Genomic DNA, 13655 nt, shown 5'->3' with positions numbered 1-13655 from the left:
AATGCACTACACACATTGATGTGTTTATGACGTATAACTTTTTAAGTGATTGTACGTGCTACTAAAAACACACTCATTGAAAAGCAATCTGTAATCTGCTTCTTTCCCTCAGTTTGGACAATCTGCTGCAGTGTGGCATCATCTATGCTGACAACCTTGTGGTGGTGGACAAGGAGAGCACGATGAGCGCCGAGGAAGATTACATGGCCGATGCCAAAACCATCGTCAATGTACAGACCATGTTCAGGTGAGCACACATTTTATCATAAGGACACATAACATAAGATTGAGCATGGTCAGGTGAGCACAGAATTTATCATAAGGACACATAATGTAAAATTGAGCATGGTCAAGTGAGAACAGATTTTATCACAAGGACAAAGGTCAAATAAAATAAGATTCAGCATGTTCAGGTGAGCACAGCTTTAATCGCAAGGACAAATAACATAAGATTGAGCATGGTCAGGTGAGCACAGCTTTTATCGCAAGGACAAATAAAATAAGATTGAGCATGGTCAGGTGAGCACAGCTTTTATCCACGGACAAATAACATAAGATTGAGCATGGTCAGGTGAGCACAGATTTTATCACAAGGACAAAGGTCAAATAACATACCATTCAGCATGTTCAAGTGAGCACAGCTTTTATCACAAGGTCAGATAACATAAGATTGAGCATGGTCAGGTGAGCGCAGATTTTATCGCAAGGTCAAATAACATAAGATTGAGCATGGTCAGATGAGCACAGATTTTATCACAAGGACAAAGGTCAAATAACATAACATTCAGCATGTTCAGGTGAGCACAGCTTTTATCACAATGTCAAATAACATAAGATTGAGCATGGTCAGGTGAGCACAGCTTTTATCGCAAGGTCAAATAACATAGGATTGAGCATGTTCAGGTGAGCACAGATTTTACCATAAGGTCAAATAACATAAGCTTAAGCATGGTCCGGTGTGCACAGATTTTATCATAAGGACAAATAACATAAGATTCGGTACATAAATGAGTTCTTTGCACCTAACAAATCCAAGCTACTGGTAATAAGTCTTCTTAATAAATATTTCAGCCAGGACAGAGTGTGCTCAAGTGATGTCGCAGTTACATCTTCCACCAGCCCTTCAATAGTCTTATTTCTGTGATCTAATCCCATCTTTCCTCCACACACAATGGTCGTCTTGGCCACATTAACGTGCCACTGCTGTAAAATCACTAAGGGCCAGATGTAGCAAAGGTTTTTACCCATTCTGTGTCTATGGGAAAAAGTGTTCGTACATATGGCCCTAAATGTGTGCCTCTTCATGGGGTGCCTGTGCTTTGACTCCTGGGAATCTCACTGGGCTTTGTTCCACGTTATTTGAATACTGGGCATGGGGTAAATGGATTTAAGGAAAACAATCCACTTGCGAATTGAGGCGATAACCAGGATTTCATGCCCCACCTGAAGTCTCATCTCTTTATAGTACAAGAGAAACAGGGCAGTCGTTCAAACTCCTTGTCAGTATTCAGCATGTATGATGCAAAATCACTGTCAAACCAATTACATTTTACAACACAAAATTCATTATTGGGTTCAATATGGAGTCATGAAAAGGGAAATACATCTAGGCGTTCAGAAAGCGGTAGGATCTCAAGCATCTACACAACTAATGGCTCTACAAAGTGTAGCCCACACATATGTACATAGGTATTTTTACACACACTGTGCACAAACAACTTTTTCACTGATAACGTATGGTAATTGCTTTCTATTCTGCATCTATTGTGCAATGCCTGTTGTCTATGCATGAAAAGTATTACAAAATTGTGGTACATGCGCATTGGGGCACAGCACAATACACCTCAAGAGACTTGACTTTGAAACGCATGTGGGGGTGGCTAGGACAAAATATAAAATGTTTAAATATCTTGACTTTCTATGATTTTTTCCGATTATTATTTTGTTGGTCAAAACTATGGGCTTGAGATGTGCAAATAGAAATCTGCTGACATAAATGTCAAGTAGGAGACATTGACGCCCTCATACAGAACTTAGGGCCAGATATATGACCATTTCCTTTTGGGACTCGCAAATTGGGAACTTTTGCAACTCACAATTTGCAAGTCGTAAAAACTAAGGTACTAATGTGTCACAGATACATTTGGTGATTCCCAATGGGGTCAGAATTGACCTGCCTCATACATATTCATAAGGCAGGTCGCAATTTCCGAACCATTGGGAATGAGCAGTAACACAGGGATGGTGGCCTGCTGGGGACAGCAGACGACCATGTCTGTGTTTGCTTTTAAATAAAGCCACTGTTTTTTTTAATGCAGCCCCTTTTCCTTAAAGGAAAACGGTGTGAGTTTCCAAAATAACAATAAAATATTTCTGTTTAATTTTTTTAAGGTTAGGCAGAGGTCTGTGGGAGCACTGCCTGCCCCTAAAAATCATTTTTGGTACCACTCAGAAAGGAGAAGGAGTCCCCTCCAGAACGCTTCCATTTTAGGACTGATTTACCATCTACTTGAAGTAGGCAGTAAACTGCAATTGTCTTGCTCCTGCATTCCAATCACAAAACAACATACTTCCCTCTGCAATTTACGATTAGGAAAGGATGCCCTTGGCACACTCCTTCCTAATAGCAACTCACAAACCCTATTTTCCAAGTCGGTAATGGGTGACCAACTCACAATAGAGGGTTTGTCCATGCCGTTTTAGTGGTCGCAAATGGGCTGAATCTCCATTTGCAACCGCTAAAAACGGTTGTATATCTGACCCGTAGAACGTTTGATAATTAAGTAGTGGGGCACATGTTCACAGCTCTGTGTACAGGATTAGGGGCTGGAAAGTGGGTCTATTGATCAGGGGTCAGCGAAAATGGAGTCAACTCCCAAAAACATTCTGATTGTCCTTTCCTACACTGGTAACAAAGTACAATCACTCCTGCAAAATGTAGGATTAAGAAAGCTTTCAGTGTGGGAAAAGGAAGAGACCACCCACATTTTCATGAGGATGTAGGGGTAACCTTTCTTCTGTACCAGTGCACAAGAACACCACACTCTTGAGGATACTTTACCCACTGGACAATCACCAGACGTATGTTTCATGGAGCAACAATGTGGGTGGAAATATATGAATTGCATTGATTTCCATGCACAATAGTGATTTTTTTCGGGAATCTGCTAATGGCTGGAAATCTAGCCATATCCTAGGTGGAAATCTATGAAGCATAACCTTTCAAAGCTTTTTTGCATTTTTGCTACTTTACTCCAATATAATGATTCGAGCTCCCAAAAAATAGAAAGTTTCACAAAAAATTACAACCTTAGTTGCCCTTGCCACACCCATAATGAACTGGAATAAACACATTTACCAGCAAAATAGAACCCCTCAAAAAGAGAACACACTTCAATAAACTAACAAAATAGAGATGAGCACTTACATTACCTCTGATGATACCTAGTATCAACACCACAACAATCTAAAGTCCCTACCTAGTGGAGCGAACTTCAATAAAGTTACAAACACGATATGAATGCTTACAGAACCTCAGAATATCTAGAATAATCACCACAACAAACTAGAGCCCATAACTAGGGCCATAAACATCAATAAAGTTACAAAACAGATATGAACACTTATAGGACCCCAGAATATCTAGAATCATCTCCACAACAAAGTAGAGCCCCTAACTAGGAGAACTTACTTAAAGCAACAAAACAGAGATGAGCACGTACATGACTTCAGAAGATACCTAGATGCATCACCACAACAAACAAGACTCCATAGCAAGGAGATTAACTTCAATAAAGTAACAAAAGAAATGCAAGCACTTACAGGTCTTGCCAGCCTTTAAAGCCTGGTTCCATCCCAAGTCAATGGAGCAACATCTGGAAGTATGTGCACCGGGGAGGAACACTCACAATTCTGTGAAACGTACTATGCCACCTTGACTCTTGGGTTGAAAATAAGATGATGAAGAGTGCATCTTCAACAGGTTCACTGTTTGATCTGATACATTTCTCCTGTCACAGTTTGCCAAAGAACCTGCTGTTGCGTAGGTTCTCAATATGCTAATGAGGCTACTGGATTTAGGAGACAGGATCACATGGATTGTGGGTACTGAGTATGATTCCACACCACATGATGCCTGTCGTTCTTTGGCTAACTAGCAGCGCCTCATCTCTGTCCGAGATGATTGTGGCAACCAAGCGCGTGACAAGGAAGACTTCTCAGGGGAATCGTGGTCGATCAAATCCCATCCCTTTCTCTCAGTTACCGAAAAGTCTCATACAGGTAAAGACAACAGAGGCAGAATATAGTTCAATAAAGATTTAAGTAACTGCATCTTAGATAAAAAGGCATTTATTGCAATAACTAGGATGATAAAACATAATAAAAGCAAGCGGGTGACTAACAGAGTAAAACACAAAAACAGTCTTACCATACTGTCACTAGGAGTGATATATATATATATATATATATATACATATACATATTTATATATTCTCCTACCTACACTATGCTGGAACACAGCGTAATAAGCCTAATCCCCCCCTGGGGGTACATCATCTCTCATACCTGGAGGAAGAAGCCTATAGTCTAGAGAGACACCGTCTCCATGTGGATCTGGGGTCTGGCCGTCAAAGCAAGTAGCTGCAGTGGAGCAATCAGCATACAGTCGTGGTCATCTGGCTCGAATCTCCCTCTAACGTGTCTAGGACAAAGGGGTGTTTTTATAATAAAACCACTGGCATTCTAAGAAATGGTCCCCACGTATGAGTGTGTGTGTGTCCTGTGAATGTTGGAGACACAGCATACCACGTTTGTCCGCAACCCTATCTGACTGCAACCTTGGAGAAAGCACAAAGTGAAATAAATGTCCTACTAGGAACGTGATGCTTTCCTAGGCAAAAGTACAATGAGATAAAGAAAGGAAAACAGCACCGCAAATGTGGCTATGCTAGGAAAGAAAAGCACTGCTAAATAAAAAGTAACTGGATTAAAGTGCAAGGTGGCAGGCCTAGTAAGCTAAAACAACCTGTCTAAAACATGGCTAAAATAGCTATACAACACTGCAAATCAATGGCACAGTTTCTGAGAGGAATAAGATATATGCAGACTCTTTAATAGAGTTCAAACTATAGGCTTCCTAAGCTGATCTTTTTGCTGACTGGGCAATTAGGCTCATGGGAAATATATAATACTCCACCTCAACCCTGTGTCTTTACTTCACAATACAAAGGGCCTAGTTATGAGTGTGGCGGTCCTCGGACTGCCACACTAGCGGTGGCTGTCAGAGCGCTGTGGTTGTGGCAGTCTGACTGCCACATTTTGAGGTTGGCGGGCAGCCCTGCCAAACTACCGCCATGTCTGCTGGGATCTCCTATCCTGACAGGCTGACGGTGGTGGAGGTTGGAATCAGCAAGGGCGGCACTGCCGTCCTGCTGATTATGACCTAGGTCTCCACCAGCCTTGTCACAGTGGTTTGGCAGTTACAGGGGGCCCCTGCACTGCCCATGCACCTTGCATGGTCAGTACAAGGGTGCCCCTGCCGTGCAGACAGTGAGCATTGCAAGGGTGCTGGTGCCCCCGGTGGGTGGCAGCATTGCCGCCGGCTCATAATTGATAATGCTGCCATCACTTTCTCGCTGGGCTGAGGGGCGGAAACCTTGGTTTCCATCCGTTAGCCCAGCAGGAAAGTCGTAATGGGCCCGTAGGGAGGTAGTCAGTATGGCGGCAGCCTCCCCGTCGGACGTTTGGCAGACGGGTCAGCCCGCCTGCTGAACTCAAAATCAGGCCCAAAGTGGCATATCCTGTATTTCATGCTTGCAGACTACTTGCAAATCAATTAATATTTTCTATTGCATTATATTTTATCTCTATCTGTTCTGTGCAACTGAAACCGAGAAAACATTCTTAATCTTGTGCCACATGTAGAAAAAAGAGTAAGACTCACACAATACAGCGCTGCACTATGTTAACTGTATAAAATTTAGTGCCATATTTACTAAGAGTTGCATATCAATGATGTCATCAAACATTTTTCTGCTTACTATGGAGGTAGGCATTGGGCTTTGGCATAAGAATGAGACGCCTTCCTAGTGTGACATTTGTACTTGAAAAAAAACCTTCAGTACAAATTAGCGGACAGTAACAACCAGCAAAGGGAAAGGTGCATAAAAATGTGGAATTTTGAAGTACATACACTTCCTACACATAGGAAGATCACGCAATGCCCCTCATTACGACATCGGCGGGTGGTAAAGGCAGTCCTCTGAAGTCCCACGGTCAGGTTACTACAGGAAGATCCCAAGGCATGCTATTCTAGAAGATCCCTAGGCATGCTATTCCAAGTCATGCTAGTTTAGTAGATCCCAAGTCATGCTGTACTAGTAGATTCCAAGTCATGCTATTTTAGTAGCTCGAGCTTTGTGAAACACCTATCAATGTTTTCACTGATCCATTTTTCTGTGGTGGAAGGTTGAGCAATATTGCTGTTTGTGTAGTTATCTTTTGTGGAACAGTGCTCAGTGTTGCATGAGTGTCTGTGCTAAATAACAGTAAACCAGGGCCTCAATCCCTTCTACTGTCTTCCAGGTTATTCCCAAGCCTCAGCATCATCACCGAGCTCACCCATCCATCCAACATGAGGTTCATGCAGTTCAGAGCCAAAGACTGCTACTCCTTTGCACTTTCCAAGCTAGAGAAGGTAAGACCTCTCTCTCTCAGATGGTGTCAAGGTCATCGGATTTATTGATATTTTTGGTTGAGACCGAGGTCAGTGACATCCAACCTAGTGTTGGTCGGGATACCAGACCATTTACATGTCTTTATAAGGAATGAGCAGTGTGGTTCATATGGAATATGATATTTTTATATTATCCAGTTGATGTGCAATTTACCAATTACCTGGCTCGCCTGCTGCATCAAAGGTCAGCGGGACAGTGGCTGAGCGTGGGGACTTAATATCAGATAAGCGACCTGCAAAATCAGACAGATTATTAGTTACCCCACAGGTTCAGCATTTGAAAAGAATTATGTAAAATGTAATGCCATCTAAGCAAAGGTGAATTTTAGGTTCCGTTGATTTTTACATTGGGGCCTATGTACAAACTGCTGGGCCTATTCACAGACTGCATTTTATAGTACTTTAGTAGTACTACTAAAGTACTACAAAATTCTAGTCACAAACCTGCAAGTATAAATCTCCACCTTCACCTTGCCCCTCTTTCCTATGGGGAGATCCTCACACATGTAAGTTTACTACTTAGTAGTAAATGTGCAAGGGACGAGGGGAGTAACTAGCAAAAGGGGCATACTTTCTACTAAATTGAAGAGGACTAGGAAGCAGTAAAAAGGGGTTTAGGAAGGTTTAGGTAAGAGTTTAGAACGGAATGCACCTACCCATAAATGGGTAGCAAAAATGTTTTATGTTTGAAAGTAATGCAAATTATTTTATATATGTATTTTACGTGTAAATATAATTTAAATAAATGTTACAATGCTATGGACTTCATTTTGAATTATATATTTAATTATTTTAAGTATATTAAATTTACTTATTTTTGTCTGAATTTTAAATGAAAAAATAAGTTCACACCTAAAGTTAAAAATATATTTGTCATGCATTATAATTATTAAAAGTGGTGTACAGAATTAACTAAAAGTAGTTTTATTATATGTTATGAAAAATATGTGTAATTTGTAAATGTATAATGGGTTGTTTAAATATTTCATATTTAAATCATTCATATGTATTCATTTTAGATATTATATTAATATTAAATTATATTTACATTTGTAACAATCTTAAACAATTTCATTTAACTTAACGTTATTTCTTATGGGGTTTTATTTTAGATCACTACCTTCAATATTTTCTATAGGAGGGTATTGCTGTATGAGTGGTTGGCCATGTGTGGAGATGGACTTACAACTGTTTCTTTTTGGGAGTTAAAACTTAAACTTATAAATGTGGCTCTATTTGAAGTTTTAGGGAGTGAGATGACTAAGTCTAACTTTTGATTAACTTTACATGCCGATTTGGTGCATAGCTGAAAGTACTAAAGTTTCTAAATAGTGTAAGAGCGAACTTACACGTTAACTTACTCACAAAAGCAAGTTACCTTTGAGAATAACCCTGATAGCATATACTTCTGCCATCGATCATTACTGAGCATTCACTGCTGAGTTCATGGCGCCTAATGACAAGAGATAAAGCTGAACTGAGGATCCAGAAATAAGAGAAGAGAGAAGCTGGGATAGAGACCTTTAACAACTTTGGGTTTTTAGAAGAAAAATGAGATCTCATGTTACCGGCACATCCTTTGTGATCTTCAATTTTAATGTAATCCAGTCTTAGAGAATACCCTATTAGAGGTTACGCTAAATGGCAAAACAACACCAGCCATGCCATTGAATGTGAAACATACTATTATTATTTACTTAAGAAATCAGTTCTGTTCTTATAATCTATAGAAAATGAAAATAGCTATTTAGGCGCATTGTGAAAGACATTTCATAATTATTGTGTTTTGGATTTAATGGTACCTGTGTGACCTACACTAACAAAAAAGTCACTAATTTGTTGCAAATACTTCAGTGTTACTCATGAAAGAGAGAGCAACTGCATCTAATGAATGTAATAATATACTAAAAGGTCATAGGCCAGGGAATGGATACCAAGGTCACCTGCCACCAATGCTGCTATTTTAAATTCATGTGCTGAAGCCAAAATGTGAATTGTAAAGATAAGAATACATCTTTGCTGAGGATAGATGACCTTAATCCACCCAAAAGTACATTCTGAAAATTTTGACCACAAATCTAAACTGTGGTGAATATAATTATTTTTGTTCCAAAACGTTAGCTCCAAAACCCAAACACATTATGTAAAAAACTATTTACTGCAAAATCAATTGCAAACCCGATAATAAAAAAATAATCAAATCTTTAACAAATATTGATTGTTGAAAAATAAAATAATTTTAAAAGAAATGACATGAATCACCAAAAAGTGATTCACTGTATTAATTAGAGCAAAGCTTCTTTGAGACTCTATATTGCATAGTGTGGCAACATCTGCTTCTAAAGTAAATGGTTCTGAAGAGCCCTTTTTCTTTATTGTAGCTCCCTCTGCTTATGGTGACCTCAAAATCTGAACTAACCAGTGTTCGCTTCTGTCTGCAGAAAGAACGTGAGAATGGATCAAACCTGGCCTTCATGTTCCGATTGCCCTTCGCTGCTGGGAGAGTCTTCAGCATCAGCATGTTAGACACTTTACTCTATCAGGTCAGGAAATCAAATTAAGATCTATATTATGAAAAAAACATTGTTTGTTTCTTAAATGATGTTAGACAGGTATGTGTAGCTCATGAAACCTATGCTTTACAGTATGTGTGCTTGAACTAGGATCACAGAGTTGATCATCACAAAAATGCCTGTGGTGATCAACATAGATCTAGAGGGCTAATGCACTGTGCTGCAAGGTTACCGGGATAACTGCTGACTAAATAAACATGTTCCATTTAGATTCATTGCTTGTAAATATATTTCATGAGAATGGCCTATACATTGGACATGGATGTGACCACGCAGAACTTATATTAGACACCCCTGAGATAAGAGCTACATGTTATTGCCTCAGAGGTCACTAAGTCAGTGGTTTATCCTAAGGAGGAAAACACTTGAATCAGCACTTATGAACTTAAATGTAGACTCTGAATCCAACAATTCCTATGGACAAGTGGTAAGTGGTCGGAAAATATGCTGCACAGTGAAAGTTTTGAATTAGAAGCAGCCGAAATGAACAAAAGATTCGCCCTCCATGGATGTCCCAAAGGTACTCTAGATGATGCTATAAACGGGGATGAAATTAGGAAAAGAGAATGTCTACAAGATGGGGTAAATAAGAACACGGAAAAGATGACTACCATACAAGGTCAAGAGAAAAATAAATGCAGGATGTTCATGGACTACAATCAAGTGTAATCTGAGAGAAATATTATCTTTATTAAGAACTGCCATATTTTGGGACCATGATGAACATTTGAAAAAGACTGTGGGCCCCAATCTCAAAAATCACATATACAAGAACTGCCTCATTGGGAGATATTTAACAGCTAGTTTTTACAATCCAGATATGAAATGGAAAGATTGGCTAAGGAACATGAACAATTGTTTTGTGAAATGTGCCATATATAAGGCACGTAGATATGGACAAAATCGAAAGGGATGCAGAACTTTAGAAGGAGAAAATATCACCATCAGGGACACAATAACTTGCAATACAGAATTTGTGGTATATGTCCTGGAATGTGGCTTTGGAAAACTGTACATTGGTAGCACAATTAAAACATTAAGAGTGAGGATTCTACAACACATAAAAATGGTGATAAGAATTATCCAATGGCCAATCATTTCTTGGAATACCGTGAGGGATCTCTATAAAGATTGAAATACTATGTAATAAAACATATTACTGTACATCTCGTTATGGCGATATGGAGCAGGAACTGAGAAAACATGAATCAAGACTCATTCTGTTATTGGGATTGTGGTCACAACACTGTTGCGGAGTTGCATGTGCACTTATGCTATATTGGACATAAAAGAATATTTTGATTACAGAGTAGAGTTCATCGTGTACAGTGCAATATACATTAGGAAGCTACGATGATACAGAAACTATTTGTGTAGTAGAACAGTTGGGTCACTTGAAATGGCATAGGCACTCTTTCTGGAGTGATATTAATAATGTATGAAAATGTGTGTTATTATGAGTATTTTAAAAGGTATCTAGGGTGTCCTAGACATCAGTATTTTCAAATTTTCTATATCACAGCAATTGTATTTAAAAATTACTCTGAAGCACTTTATGAATCTTATTTTTTAAAAGCATGTGCACTTTAAAACCAATAGGGAGAGAAACATGTGAGTAGATATATAAGTATCCCATTTGGATGAATTATAGTTAATAGGGTCCTTGTACTGCAGTGATGATTAAGGGATTACTTTCCCCTGATCATCAGCATTTGCACATTAAACAAAGGGCATTATGCACACAATGTGTAAATAAGAGCATGTGCACCTTAAAACTATTTAGGGTAGCATAGAAACTAGCACCTTTGGTATATTTAATAGTTATTGATGTGTTTTAATGCATTCTAATTATGAATGGAAGATTATCATCTTGTATACATTAGCACTGGAGGATCATTATCCCCTATATATATATATATATATATATATATATATATATATATATATATATATATATATTTAAATATATATATATATATATATATATATTAGCACTTGCACTTTAAATAAGGTATGTCATGTTTGAAACAATGGAATTGATGTATGGTCAGTTGTCTTCATCACTCGTGTGAAGGAGAAAAGTTGGGGGCCATCAGAGGCATGCAGCATATCAATAATACAATTTTGTTAAATATATACTAAAATCAGGTATTGAAACGCGGACATTTGTATTTGCACTTTAACCTGAAGTGGATGATTAAGAGCACTTTGAATTATTATGGTAAATACTAGGGCATATTTATGTTTAAATTGCCAGAAAGAATAGCACTTGCACAATAAAATGAGGAATATGCATTTGCATTTCAACCCAAGTGGTTGGTTAAAACCAAAACTTTAAATAAATATTATAATAGTTACTGCAATGTGGTAATGTATATTCAAATTCACACTGGGAGAATATTGTCCAAACTAATAGCATGAGCACTTAAGAATGAAGAATTATCACTGCAGTGTCCATACCAATATATATATAATGTTTGATGATTTTCTAATGAATGGTTAGAAACATATAATCAATTACCATTTCTGTGAAAAGTAATTATGATGATTGTCATCATAATACAAGGAGCATGTAGACTTCTTTTCAAAACAATGCAAAAGAATATTTAAGATGAAAATTAGATGTAGAACATGGATGCTGAAAGATTCTTCGCAACACACTATTAATACACGGCCCAGTTGCTTTGAATTGCAAAGAAAGTGACGAAGAGCATTTGTTATAAAGGAAAGGGCTGCTATGAAGGATTTAGACCCAGTAGCAGCATCATGCTTAAACAGGTTGGTTGCCAAATAAATGGATTGGGGAAATACCGATTTGCCAAAAGTGAATGCTATGCTCCACAATTTGGCCCACGGTGTTGTTGCCATGGATGTTTGATGAGAAATGGTGCTGATATATATAAATATACATATATCTAAATATACATGGAGAGAGAGGGATAGATATTTTATTGTGTTATTGACTATGCCCCAACAAAAACAGTTACATATGCTATATTTTCATGTCGTCTGTATGCTATATGTCATATTTCACCTGAAAGGATGTACCACTGCCTCCTCTTAAACAATCAAAAAGTAACTTGTTTTTAAATGCAGTCCTATTCTCTTTAGGGAAAACTGGCTGCATTGAATAAAAAGGTTGCTTCATTAAAAAAAAAGTCACAGACATGGTGGTCTCCTGACCGCAGCAGGCCCCCATCCCTGTAATAGCAACGAATCATAGTGGGTCTCAAGTTGTGCCGTGCCTCATTAGTATTCATGAGTTATGTAGAAATGCCACACACTACGATTTTGTTTTTGTTTTTTTTCAAATCAATCTATTAGTACAAAGTGTGGTTGGAAATTACCACACTGGTCACAAACATAATGGTCACAAGTTGTGACCAGTATTTTACAACCAGTGCCTTCTACACCCGAGGCTTAGTCACACACTTTTAATCCGTGTAAATGTGTATAAATGTTTAAATATTTAGGTATAAAAAATGTTAAAATATGAGCCCATCTTCTCCATTCATCTTCTCGTCAAGCAGTGCTTACAACCATAGCTCAGTTACCCTTTATTGCTCTATGTGTAAACACTGCCCTGGGTGCCTAGACACATATTTCCTGTGTATCCTTTTGTACAGCTTTTCTGTTTGATAGGCTGTGATAACCAAATAAAAAATACATAAATATTCAATTAGCACTATAAATGCAACACCTTTTGCATACAGAGATCTTAAAGAAGGTATTTCTAAAAATTGAAAATCAGTGCAGCTCTGTGTCCCCAAGTGTCCTGGGGGAAGAGAGCTGTGACAGTGGAACAGTGGACGATACAGTGACATGAAAGGTGAAATAGCAACTGCCATGGCTCCGAATCGCAGAGAAACAGTGTCATCAGCGAGCTTCTGTGAAGTATGCGTGGTGGAGAAGCTCACAAGTGTGGTTACTGCAGTGAGGGAGCTGGGAAGACAAACAGGGTTCACAAAGTAGTGTAGGAGGCTGGAAGGAAGCGAGGAATGAAGCGAGAGCGAAGGATGCCCCCAAGGATGGCAAATGGGCTCCTAGTGAGTTCTCAAGGGATGTTTCTTCCAGCACCACTATACTAGCTGTCTGAGTGTGGAAGTGGCCTTCAAGAGATCCCCCAGGCCCAAAGGAGGAGCTGCGACTGGGGGAATGTGTGGGTGGGTGCCTTGTAAGGCCGTCGCAGTACCACAGCTTACAATAGGAGGCACAGTAGCGGTGGGACCTGGAGAGATGATGAAGTCCTGTGCGCCACCTTGCACACGATGGTGCTGTAGGCATAGTCTGGGACCACATGGGCCAGAACTGAGACAAAGGAAGCTGGGCCCTTGGAGGAGATATTT

General features: G+C 38.9%; 1 protein-coding gene across 5 annotated transcripts in view; it reads left to right on the top strand.

The window, feature by feature from the left end:
• The window catches only part of KCNT1 (potassium sodium-activated channel subfamily T member 1), a 1355573-nt gene that overhangs the window by 1238575 nt on the left and 103343 nt on the right, over positions 1–13655 (top strand). For all 5 annotated transcript variants that reach the window (XM_069241642.1, XM_069241641.1, XM_069241643.1 and 2 more), the window contains exons 23-25: positions 113–247; positions 6586–6697; positions 9178–9279. In XM_069241642.1, coding sequence (XP_069097743.1) covers positions 113–247; positions 6586–6697; positions 9178–9279 — 349 coding nt within the window. The remainder of the gene's footprint in view (positions 1–112; positions 248–6585; positions 6698–9177; positions 9280–13655) is intronic.

The sequence above is a fragment of the Pleurodeles waltl genome, chromosome 6 (genome assembly GCF_031143425.1).
Source record: "Pleurodeles waltl isolate 20211129_DDA chromosome 6, aPleWal1.hap1.20221129, whole genome shotgun sequence".
Classification (NCBI taxonomy): Eukaryota; Metazoa; Chordata; class Amphibia; order Caudata; family Salamandridae; genus Pleurodeles; species Pleurodeles waltl.
Note: the sequence above shows the minus strand (reverse complement) of the source record. Positions and strands in the feature narration are given on the sequence as shown.